We start from the raw sequence: 13,247 nt of genomic DNA on the forward strand, positions 1-13,247 counted from the left end.
TATTATTTCAAAAATTAAAAAATAAAGCTTAATGAATGCATGACCAAAGAGCTTCCTATGCATACTTATCAAAATGATTTAATAAATAATACTAAATACTGAAATAATGTGTCACTGCTATAAAACTGATTATTAATACAACCCCAACCCCGTAACGAAGCTCTAAGAGCCCTTTTATTCTTTCTCTTGCATGTTTATTCAAGCAATGGGCTATTATTGATATATTGTGATTTAACAGTGTTGAACTAATGTCTCCTTGAGATAGGGATCATATAAAAATGAACAAAAGGCTTTCATATCTGAATCTCAGAGTTAATTTGCTACAGGTTACAATGTGATGTCGGTGAACTTGTATGTATGACGATTTCGTGAGACAGGTCCCATGGTTTTAGATATCTCCACACGAATACTGACATGTTCCTCTCCACTGCATGTATCACATGGGACATGTCACTGAATAACTTGCATGCGTTCCTGTGTTTAAGGTATTCCAGATTGTTTTTCCAATATCCATGTACGTACCTGGTGTATGACTTTACTACAATCTATTTCTCACTTTGTTATGGGTTTGTTTTGGTATGTATCTTTTTTTACACCAGACAACTTTATGTTGGTTCTTTTGTATCTATGTATACACTGCTTAACCCCCCCTTTACCTACATATATCTTCAAATATCGAACAATACTCCTTATACTGCTCCTGATATTGAAATCCCCCTTGAAAATGTATTCAATTGTTATTATTGGGCAGTAACTGTATATGATTCAATACAATCCATTAACACTTCTTATACTGCTATGGATCTTTTTATGGCTTCCCAGATTTTTCTGTCGCCAAATCCTGTAAATAATTTTCTCTATCCTTATCATCAATGAAGATACCTGTCTATATTATGTACATGTAACTAACACATTACCTTTTATTACTGCATACATACCAAGATACAATATCCTATGATCATTACACTCTAAACAAATATAATTATTATCATATTAATTCTTACATGTATATACCCCTATTTGCCCTAAGCTGTACAGGCATATACTTGTCTGCACCATATTTTCTGCCTATCTTTAATCTCTTTGCATAACAATTCTAAAAGAGCTACCGGTAATAGCTGACAGTTTTTTTCATTAAGCACTATATAAATCTAGATTTATTATTATTATTTTTGTCCTTTTTAATGTTATTTTCAAGATGAAGAATAAGTCATATATATTTCAGTCAAAATACAATTCTTTTTTACTCCACAAATAAAAGTAATTTCTATGCTTGGTAATCAATAATAATGATAGTGATAAGAACTGTTCCTACAGCTCATTTTACATGGCTTAGTTTATTACTGTATTCTCTCTTTTCCCCTCTTTTCTGGCAAATTTAAAGAGATAAATATTGAATTTATAATGCAAGATCTATGAACCATTTGCATGACTAGTACACCATAGCATTTATTTTACCTTACTTTTTTTATATACAAAGTAGTATGATTTTATCAAATAATGCTTGGCTTATGGCTTAAACTAATTTAACCTCTTTTCAAAGACTTAATTAATCAGCATGATATTCAAATGATCAGTGCAACTCAAAATATTAAATAGTACATCTCTTTACAAACTGCTAAATTTAATGCACACTTACACCAGCATGTATACATCACCTGCATGAGCACTTGAGAAACATGTACCGGTATGTTGCATTGTGCACTGTAAGTGTTGACTACAACACTGTAGCTACATGTACACAGTGTAAGAATTTATTTTGAAACCATTACCAGCACTGATATGTTTTCTAGCCTTAGTTTGAATTTGGAACAGACTTGGTATGATAAAAAAGTTTCTATCAGACTATATCCTATAATAATACTTGATAAATTTTCTGTACTGTCTTTTTGAAGTACCTTGTATGGTAATAATAATGGTATACCATACTTAAATAGCGCATATCATAGATGTTCCAAAATGTATGCATTGTAATGGAGAGAAAGAAGAAGAAACAAAAAGAATAAAGAATAGCAGGATACACTCGGTATATTTTTGTAAGTCATCAGTTAAAATTGGAAATTTCAATTTCAATTGGAAAATTCAAGTACCTTGTATGGTAGTTGAGTTTAGCTCCACCTGTCTGCTTTTTATTCAGTCAGATTTATGTATCAAAACTCCTTGCCTGACCTTAAAGGTACTATGTCCCATTTGCAGGCCAAAAAAATGAAAAAGTTAAATTCCAACTGCATTTGAAAGATAATACTAATTTAGAACTTCCCTAAAAAAGGTAGGGCTTGAAAATGTCTTCAAGTGGGAAAATAACAACTATTAGTTGTCAAATCGACTTTAGGGCTATAGAGCCCAAAAGTAATAGTCTTGATTTTCAGACAATTGTATGTACCGAATGATCATATGTTTTATGCTGCGCAAAGATTCAATTAGTTTAATCTTGGCCATAACAAGAAGTGGGTTATTGATGTAGACAAATGCTCATGTACCCTTTACAACTCTTTTCATGTATGTTATTACCAAAGAAGAAAAAAGCCAGTCAGTCACTCAATAGTGTCTGACAGTGAAGTCTAGCAAGTAAATGTGTTTCCTTGCATAATTTGAATATGAGGACACTGCTAACTTTTAAATTTCACAGATAGGACATACATGACATATTCATAATTCCTGCAAAGTTCTACACAACTTGAGGTTTGCTGCAAAAGGGACATAGTACCTTTAATACCCATGTACCTGCATGAGAAATTGAAGAATGATAGAAAGCATTGTACCCTTTGATAATGCCTTGACTTTTCATACTCCCAGAATAATCTATCTGCATCAAGTATATCTCAAAACTTAATTGCCACCTTTAGATTGTCTTTAGCAGCCCCACTTAAAGATAGACTTGAGTTCTGGTAACAAAAGAAAATGAATTCTTACAGAATCAAACAAAACTTATACTGAATGTTCAAGATTACAAATAAATGTCATTTGCCAAACAATTTTGGTAGAAATGTATACTGGATGAGTAATGAGCATAGAAAGATTAGGAAATCAAGGTTATATTAGTAGCCCGACACCATGTGTGTAGTCCCATATACATCTTTGATGATGAACAGCATTTGTATAGCGCCATTTATCTGCAAAAGCATTCAAAGGCGCCTGGCTCCCTCAATATGTCACATATTATTCGCGTCTTTCTGTGTACCGTGCTTGTTACTTTACCAAGACTGGGCCAAATTTATCATGATTTTGATGACTCCAGAACTTTGCAGTACACACCAATACTTATATGCTAGATGATCAATATTTTCTGATCCATTCCACACTCTTCTTTCACAATGCAATCGCATGCCCAGAACTCAACTTTATCTTTAATCCCCACACCCAAAATTGATGACCACCCACAACTAAACCTCCAGTGTAAACTCACTTGTGGAGTTTTTAGGAGGACTACAATCCAAGATAAAAGCTTCCGTTTATACCGTCCTATTTATATTTTTGGGCAATTTACCCTGATAAGTGCAAGATGAACAGCTTCATTATCTCTTTGTCGCTTAAAATTAAAATTAAATCTGTGTCTAAACACACCTCAGTGCTCATAGTAGTTAAAATTAAAAAAAAATCTGTGTAGATACTTTAAATCCTGCTTGAAATGAATATGTTCAATGAAGATCTTTGGTTGTAACTCACAGGCAAGTACCAGTGCGATGCTAGGTATCTCTTTGTTACTTGAAATTGAATATTAAATCTGTGTCTGAACACACATCAGTGCTCATAGTCTATATAATGAAGAAAAATCTTTGTAGATACTTGAAATCCTGCTTGAAATGAATATGTTCAATGAAGAACGTTGATTGTAACTCACAGGCAAGCACCAGTGCAATGCTAGATGACATTCATAATGCTGGGAGGAAGTTCTCAACCGAGGAAGCTCTGAGAAGATCCAAGCTACTCAAAGAGAAACAACAGATTGTTGATAAGATGATAACAGCTGGACAAAAGGTAAGATCACATTTTATCCTGGTTTTTGTTCAAGTTCAGACTGCACCATAGATGTACACAGTGTGCCCTTGGCCCTGTCTTATAAAGAGTTGTGATTGATCCATATCACTCACAAGTCCTTCAATCAATCACAAGTTTGCAGTCTCCTATCTCTTATGTACATAGTTGCAATTGATATCAACTCTAAAGTAAAGATCATATCAACAGTAAAGCTGGTGATAACGCTTTCCAGGCCTCTGTACCATGACTGTGGAATGAACTGCCGTGATATGTCCGCCCATCTCACTCATCAGATGTTTTTTTTAAATCTTTGAATGATAGATATGAGTTGTAGTTGTAATTCTTGATATTATTACACTGTACTGTTATTTAAAAGATTCTTCCTTATATGTATACTTATTTATCATTCATCTTGTAGTTCTACACATTTCTATTCATGCCTTGATCTTTCCCTCCCACTCTCTTTTTGTCTCCCCTATTTTATTTTTTACCAGTCTGTTGATTTTCAAGTTCCAAGTTTTAAGTTTATTTTGTTTCACATTTCACAAAAAAGAATTCACATAATTGACAAAATTAGAACATAATATGAAATATACTGATAGTGTCACATATAATTAATTCTTTGAAAAGACATCAACATTAATTGTATTGAACAGAATTTTGTATACATATTGTAATCAAACTCTATATGCAATGTTGTTTAAATGATATAAAGTAATAAAATGCCTTGTATGAGGAAAAGGGGAAAAAAATGTTGTAGTTCTATGTTTTTAATAATTGTTATAATTCTTACCGATAGATGTCCGAGAGTAAGAATACAGTCGCTACCTTAGAAGCAGCCACATTGGATATCAGTGACCAGGCAGCCGAGATCGTATCCGAGATCGGATGCAGCCAACATCAGGAGATCACAGCTGACTTTGTTAGTAGTTTGGAGAAGGAGAATGATCTTCTAAAACATCATGTCTCTAGACTACAGAATGAGGTGTGTTTTATGATATCCGTAGTATTTTAGTTTGGAGATCACAGCAGACTTTGTAAGTAGTCTTGAGAAGGAGAATGATCTTCTAAAACATCACGTCTCTAGACTACAGAATGAGGTGTGTTTTATGATATCCGTGGTATTTTAGTTTGTATAGAATAGTTCAATCGTTGTAATAAGTTCATTGGTATGAAAGCAAAAAACGATTAATAGCAAAATAATGGCAAGGGTATGAAATAAATTGGACCAATGAAATAGAGTTATGAAAGTTCATGATTTATGAAATCACTAAACCTGTGCTAATCTCAAATTGGCAATTTGGTTGGTAGATTGTGATTTAATATGTCACATTGTAGTTTATTTGTTTATGGAGGCTAGGTCTCTTTATCTCTTACGTTCGGTATGAGATTTATGTGCACCGATATGACACTTGCTCTAGGTCTTGTAGCTTTGAATCATGTTTTGATATTCTTCTCCCTAGATTGATGAGTTGAACCAATCCTGTGAGACGCTAGCAGACGACAAACAGACATGTGAGGCTCTCATAACCAATCTCAATCAGAAGGTCAAAGAACTCTCAGGTCAGGACCCCCAGGGGTCGGAGCAACGACCTTCTGACCCCTCTCAGTCTGAATCTGAGCTGACCCTTGTGACTGGTGAAAGTGACCTTGACAGTCTGCCCCAGGGAGGTGCGGAGGATGGAGTTCAGGTCAGGAGACACATCTCGTACCGCAGGCCACAGTCTCCCACGGACTCGAGCGTCGCATCGGACCTGAGTTCATCGGTCAGGGAAGGCTGGACGTCGGAGACGGAGCTGAGCAGCGATGGAGGGTTCTTGACCGAGGGCAAGCAGTCATTGCTGGAGAACTCTGATGCTGTGAGCTTTGATGGGGAATACGATGACTCTATCATGTTTGCTGGTATCAAGGAGAAGTAAGTTTGACATTATACCTTAACTCGTTAAAGAATCCAAAGTCATAGTAGTCCAATGTGAATTCTTCAATACATACCACACCCACTAAAAGTCTCATCAAAGCCTTCTAATTTTTCCTAGTGCAAGTTTATTTGTAATAGTTTCAAGTTGTTTGATCATTTTAGTTTGCTTATTTTTTTATAATGCAAAGTATTGTTTATACAAAATAGTAGTAATTAGAAAAGATTGTGACCATTTAATGAATATACTCTGATTATTTGCAGGGAAGTTCAGCAATTACAGGAGTTCAGATTATAATTACACTCTATTCTCTTGGAATGGTATATTCCCTGAAGCAGTAGATGTTTAATACATACAAAAATGTGCAAAATATGTTGTCAATTTGAGAGACAGAGTAAAATATGAACAGGTTGAGAGGATTTCTGGTTAATGCAGTCCATCACATTTCTAATTGTTGATTCCCTGAAGCAGCTGATGCTATTTTATGATTTGCTATTCATAAATACATACAAAAATGTGCAAAAATATATTGTTGCCAATTTGAGAGAGATTACACTTCATACATGCAGAGAGGATTTCTGGTTAATGAACTCTGTCACGTTTCTACCTGTAGATTCCCTGAAGCAGCAGATGCATTCAAGCAGCAGTTGAACCAGTTTGAGATGGTGAGGGCTGACTGGGAGATGGAGAAACAGGCTCTGGAGGAGGTAGTCATTAGGATGAGAGATCAACTCAAAGAGAAAGATCGCATCCTTCAAGACATGACGGCTGAAAAGGTACAGTGCGTTCCTTGACTGTTATTATACAAATATACACTGTCTTGAGAGGTTCTGGTTAAAACTATACGCAAGAGATGACTCCGATAGTACTATTTTTATTTTTATTTTTTTGTTTTGTTTTGATTTGTTTTTTTCTTGTTTTTGTTGAAAATTTTTATTGAAATTTTAAGAAGTACAGTTTTTATTAAAAAAGAATAAAAAATATTTTGTTGTTATTAAACTAAGATTTAAAAAAACAAAAATCAAATTAAAAAAACAAAAATAAAACAAAACAAATGTCAATTCCCAAATAGTACTTTCTTTAAATAGTTGAAATATTTCTGGTCATGTGACGAGCTCTCAACCAATCAAAAGCCAATACATTTTGATGCAGGATATAAAGGAGATTATAGGACAGGTTCTAGAATATAGACAATCTAATTGGTCAAGTGACATCATGGAAAAAAGTTCCCATAAAAAAGTGATAACCCACAGCTAAAAGTCATAATGAACACCTGAGATGCGCATACAATATGAAAATGACAGACAAAGAAAGCGGACAAAATATACAGTTCCTCAGGTAGACAAAGGAACATCCCTTCACTGCTATTATGTAAAAAGGTGAATATGCATGTGACACCTGTTCTACACATTTTTACATAATAGCATTGAAGGGATGTTCCTTTGTCTACCTGAGGAACTGTATATTTTGTCCGCTTTCTTTGTCAGTCATGGTCATAGTGATAACAGAGCTGCCAACCCTCCTGTATTTGTCGGGAGACTCCCAGAAAATCCACCAATCTCCCAATATCCCGACACACATAACAAATCTTTTGGATTCTTACACTGTATATGCGTATCTCTGGCGCCTGTTAAATTGAAGGTGCAATGAAATGCACATGTTTTGTTTCCAATGGCAAGGACAATTGATATTTACACTGAGACGCGCACTGCACTATTGGGCTGCGTTTATTTACTGTAAAAACCTTACATGATTCCGACATGAGACATTACTTGCTGGATATATTTTTTTTTTTACTTGTTGTTAAATTTGTGATCAATGAGTGATTTGCAAAATTAAAAACCCTGCGAAAATACCTGTTCATAGAGTAAGGTCCAAATTCACAAAGGAGGTTTAACTTATAACCCATGGTTTAAACCCTCATTTACATAACTCATGGTTTAAAATTTAGCGCAAAATAAGCGTACCTTGCCTTGCGTGCTTCTAATATTGGAACTCTGACTGTGTCACGCTTATTTTGCGCCATTTTTAGACCATGGATTATGTAAATGAAGATTTAAACCATGGGCCTACCGGTAAGAGTTTATGTTTGTATGCTTTGTTCACAGGGTCTAATGGTGGTTCATAAAGAACATAGTGAAGACCTGGAAGAGAAGGTAAAAGCTTTGCAAGACAACAATGCTAGTTTACTGAGAGAGAAGGAAACCGGCAAAAGAGCAAATGTAAGCGAGACCATTTTTTGCTAACCCCATGTAACCCAAATTATTTTGACTTGCAGGCAATGTACGATTAAACCAAGAAGGTTTGCTTGGATGAACTTCCATGCTATAACAATTGTAATCACTTTTTGTGGTCCAGAAAGTTTCTTGACACAATTAAGGTCTCTATCAACAATCCCGTAATCTTCTGATTTTGTGGTGTTACGTTTTCTCATGGAGCTATCTGGGGAGTGTTTCACAAAGACTAAGATCGACTTTAAGTTGGACTTAACTATGGCAGGTCATTCATGCCACTGTTTGCTCTCACTATTTACTGGCAATGGTCTCTCAAGGAACGTACAAATCATGGAATTGAGCTTTTTTGATATTTCATTATTGAAGGAAAAAATGTTATCTGAAGACCATAATTGAGAGACCAATGGTGAGAGCAACCAGTAGCATGAATGGCCTGCCATATTTAAGTCGAACTTAAATTCGATCTTAGTCTTTGTGAAACACTTCCCTGTTCGGAATGTTGAGCCTCGCTCTTGCTCTTACTCCGCATTCATAACGTGGTTCACCAGTCTTTTTCAAGACTACACTCACACAAAAATAACCCTCTGACGTTTTTTCTACTTCCCTTCCAACAATATCAAGTAGCCAACCATAGGATGAAACTCAATGAGTTGTTTAATTATCTTGGAGATATCTGAATCAATGGTAGGGTGTTTACTCTAAAGTTCCCTTTATAGTAGAGGTTTTGGAGGTTGTGCTTTCTTTATTGAAGTTGGAACTATTGCACTCGAGGCTCGTTCAGACAATGAAGTGATAGACCACAGCATTTGTTTCACAGTTTGCAAATGAATTGCAACTGAAATATATATATATATTGATGGTCAATATACCATATATTTACCACTATAGATGAGTCAAACAGATACTTCTGTTGTTGAAATGTACATTGTTTTTAATGCCCTTTTTCCCCCTGCACACTTAATAAATGACCTGATTTCATTTTCCATATTGGTAGTCAATTATATTACTTAACATTTTATATTTATCAATTTGTTTTGTTATTGTTTGTTTATATACAGGAGGAGATGGCGGAGAAGCTCAAGAGGATAGAAGGAGAGAAGAACGACCTTGATGCTTCGATATCACAGATAACCAAAGCTAAAGATGGGCTTGAGAACAGACTTCATGAAGTAGAATCCAGATACAGTGCAATAGAAGAAGATATGGAGACTAGCAGAGGGGACATGGAGCAGGAACTTAACAGAACGAGAGAGGAGAAAGAACAGTTGGAGACGGATTTAAATCAGCTAGATGCCCAACACCAAACGGCTCTAGAACAGATTATCTCCTCCAGGGATAAGCTGATCCAGGAGATTAAGGAGAAGGAATCACAGATCATGGATGTGAATGACAAGCTTGCGAAGCAGAGTGCAGAGCTTGAGCAGTCAGCAGCGGATAAAGCAGCTCTCGAGTACGAGATGGAGGAGATGAGAGAGGACTTGAGTGCAAGCAGAGCTGACCTTTTAGACTCGGAGCAGATGAAACAAGAACAAGCCGTCGCCATGACAACTCTGCGGACAAAGCTGCAAGCCATGCAGGATGAGCACAATGAATCGTTGAAGGAGTTTGATGAGTTTAGGCGGGAATCCGAGCTAAACGTCAGCCGACGTGCGGCTTCAAAGCAAGAGGTAGAGAAGCAGAGGCAGGCAGATGAGACTGACCTTCCAAGCAGGGAGGATCTCCAGTCACAAATCTTGGGACTGACGGAAAAACTACAAAGCTTGCAATCAAAGGAACAAAGTGGTGTCTCTCCGACTGAGAGTGTTGCCTACCTCGAGCATGAGCTGTCAAGGACACACCATGAGATAGAGGAGCTGAACAAGAGCATCGATGAGCGCGATGCTAAACTCCAGGAGATGAACTCGAACCACTCTGAGCACTCCAAGCGTCTGGAGCAGAAGGCTGCCGAGGTGACTGCATTGGAGACGGAGAATGAAAGAATCCAGGAGGAGGTCAAGTCACGGGACGAGGTGTTGACCAGGTCACACAGTGAGCTCATGAAGCTTCAGGCTGACCTTGCAGCCATCAAGTCAGGTGCCGAGAGACGCGAGAACGCGCAGGAGCAGGAGAGGACCCAGGCAGAACAGCTCCAGAAGACCTGCGATGACTTGAATGCTGAATTAAACTCCAAGAAGGAACTGTTGGAATCTGTGATAGAGAGCAAGAAAGAGTTGGAAGACTTGATTGAACAGAAAGAAGAAGATGTTAGAGCGCTTGCTGATGAGAATTCTCATTATTTCAGGAATGTGGAAAAATCAAAAGACAAAATTGGAGAACTCACTGCTAAGGTCAAGGAACTGGAGAATGTAGATAGGCAGCTCCAAGAAACAAAGGAAAAGTTTGAAAAGTTGACTGGTGAATTAGAACAAACAAAATCAGAATTGAGCAAAATGTCTTCTTCTGGAGAAGAACATTTAGAAACCACACATACTTTGAAGGAAGAAGTGAATAATCTTAAGAAAAACCTTGCGCAACATCAGGAATCGACAGGAGTAGAGAAAGAAAATCTTCAAACAAAAGAAGATGAACTCACAGAAGAACTAAAGGAAAGCACACAGAAAATAAGTGAATTGAATGAGGAATTACATGCTGCAGAACTAGAGTTGTCTGGTGTCCAAGCAGAATTGGAATCTGTCCAAAAGACAATGGCAGCTCAAGAAACTCAATTGTCAGAATCCAATGAGAGAATAAATGTGAAAGAGGCAGAAATTAGTCAACTGAAAAGCCAGATTGAATCTTTGAGAGACCAGTCGAAGGTCGATGAAAGCAGCGCTGATGCTGTAGACCAGCTTCAGACGGACCTAATTGAGAAGAGTGCAATAATTAATGAACTCCAGAAAGAGTTAGAAGTGAGTCGTGCTGGGTTGGAAAGTCAGCTTCAAACATTCCAGGAAAGCATTCAGAATAAGGACAATGAAATCAGTCGATTAGATTCATCACTGACTCAGCTGAGAAATCAGAAAAAGTCACTTGATGAGTCTCTCGTTGAGTATGAGAGTCAGATCGAGGACTTACAAAGGACCAACCTGCAGAAGGACGAAGATGTAAACAGACTGCGTGAGGAAGTCGGAAACATTACCACGCAGCTTCAACAACCGGCTAAACAACCCCTGCAGAATGGTGAAATGAATATCAGTGTGTCTGAAAGGATAGAAGATGCATTGCCACCTTCAAGCCCTTTCAGTAAATCCCCAACGGGTGTCTTCCAAGGTCAAGATGGCTCCATCAGTGACAACGAAAAGCACTACGAGAAAATCATCCAGGAGAGGGAGAAGGAGATCAGTATGCTACAACATGAACGGCAAAGTCTCCTGACCAGTCTGAGTGAGAAGTCTACCTCAACTATGGGTAACAGTGTCCTTGTGGACCTCCACAAGAACCAGATGAAAGTGAAGACCCTGGAGTCTGAACGACATCAGATGATGACTGTCTTAAACGAGAAGACAAGGGAGGCAAGCAACCTCAAGAATGAAGTCCACAAGCTTGTGAAGGTTATATCAGCTCAGAAGTCTGCCCTGGAGAAAGCACAAGAGGATGTCAAGGAGCTGCACAATGCGTCCAGAGGACCAAGGGACGACATGCAGAAGGAGGCCTTACATAACCTCTCACGCATCATCCAGGATAAGGACCTTGAGATCGAAGCCTTGAAGCAGAAGAACACCTCTTTGCTGGAAGTTCTGCAGTCAGAGGCTCCAAGCAACAGTTCTCAGATCTCAGGTGTGCTCTCTGAGAGTGAAAAACTCCAGAAGGAAAATACCGTCCTGAAGGAGGAGAGAGATCAACTTGTGGTGAGCATTCACCAAAAACACCAAGAAAGCTTGGCTTATTATGAAGAGGTGCAGAGACTTGTGGGTATCGTCAACGGAGAGGTACAAAAACACAGCGACTTAGAGAAACACCATGGTGCCCTCCAAAGTAAAATGGATGAATTGACCGAATCTATGAATCAATCAAAAATGGAATTAAATGAGTCTTCCAGGGTGACGGGATCATTAGAGGAAGAACTAGAGATTCAGAAGCAATTAGTTGAAGAGTTGGAAAATCAGGTTCAGTTGCTGGATGACTCAGGAACAGAAATGACTAAGAGGATGGAGGAGTTGGAAAAACTGGAAGCAAGTAAAACCAATGAACTTGGTGAGAAAGAAAATGAACTAGCACATCTGCAGCATATGCTTGATGAATTGAAGACAAGACGAGCACCTATTATAGAGGAGACTGTTGTGAAGGCAGAGATGGCTCCTGTACAGCTAAGTGCTCCACCAGTGCAATATGAACAGAAGATGCAGGAGAAGGATGCAGAGATTGCCGACCTCCGGTCACGTCTGCAACCACAACAGGTCACTCCTCAGGTCTCTGAAGATATGGTGAGTTTGAAAGAACATGACGGAGAGCTTGCCAGTGTCAAGGACCAACTTGAATCTCAGGGTCATGCGTTACTGGAAATGGACGGACTTGTCAAAGACAGAAGCATGGAGCTGGAGCAGAAGAAACTGGAGATTGCCACACTGAGGCAACAGATTGACCAGCAAGATCAGGCCATCCTAGATCAGAATGCAACCCTTCAGAAGCACACCAGCGATCTGCAGCAATTGCACGTGGACCTGAAGGCGAAGACGGAAGAGGCGAACACGTTGCGCCATCACACCCAGCAGATCTCCATGCGTTTACAGGCCGTGGAGCAGGAACTGGCACGGGCACACCAGGAGATCACCAACCAACAGCACATGGTGCTCAATAAGGACGGTGAGCTCCGACAGCTCCAGGACCTCATGAGCAGGATGAGTGCCGAGGTGAGGGAGAAGGACTTTGAATTAACAGCATTGCGGGACAAATGTAAGACTCTTGCTAAGCTGGTGGATGATAAGGACACAGATGTTCAAGGAGAAGTCCGCAGGTTGCTTGGTGAAGCCGAGGCGATGCAGACACAAGCACAACGTTTCCAGCAGGAGAGGGACCAGGCAATGATGGCTTTAGAGAAATGTCAGAGAGACCTTCTACTACTGCAGGAAGAGGTAAGCTGTGGTGATTTATGTACATGTAAATCAGACACTAAATATTATGCATGGTCTTTCAAAGTATT

At 38.4% G+C, this 13,247-nt stretch overlaps 1 protein-coding gene across 3 annotated transcripts in view; it reads left to right on the forward strand.

Moving 5' to 3' along the window:
- The window catches only part of LOC105438487 (thyroid receptor-interacting protein 11-like), a 36,663-nt gene that overhangs the window by 7,116 nt on the left and 16,300 nt on the right, over positions 1 to 13,247 (forward strand). For all 3 annotated transcript variants that reach the window (XM_030987921.1, XM_030987922.1, XM_030987923.1), the window contains exons 9-14: positions 3,844 to 3,978; positions 4,778 to 4,963; positions 5,442 to 5,893; positions 6,508 to 6,670; positions 8,003 to 8,116; positions 9,187 to 13,179. In XM_030987921.1, coding sequence (XP_030843781.1) covers positions 3,844 to 3,978; positions 4,778 to 4,963; positions 5,442 to 5,893; positions 6,508 to 6,670; positions 8,003 to 8,116; positions 9,187 to 13,179 — 5,043 coding nt within the window. The remainder of the gene's footprint in view (positions 1 to 3,843; positions 3,979 to 4,777; positions 4,964 to 5,441; positions 5,894 to 6,507; positions 6,671 to 8,002; positions 8,117 to 9,186; positions 13,180 to 13,247) is intronic.

The sequence above is a fragment of the Strongylocentrotus purpuratus genome, unplaced genomic scaffold, assembly GCF_000002235.5.
Source record: "Strongylocentrotus purpuratus isolate Spur 01 unplaced genomic scaffold, Spur_5.0 spur5_scaffold_17, whole genome shotgun sequence".
In the NCBI taxonomy this organism is placed as follows: domain Eukaryota; kingdom Metazoa; phylum Echinodermata; class Echinoidea; order Camarodonta; family Strongylocentrotidae; genus Strongylocentrotus; species Strongylocentrotus purpuratus.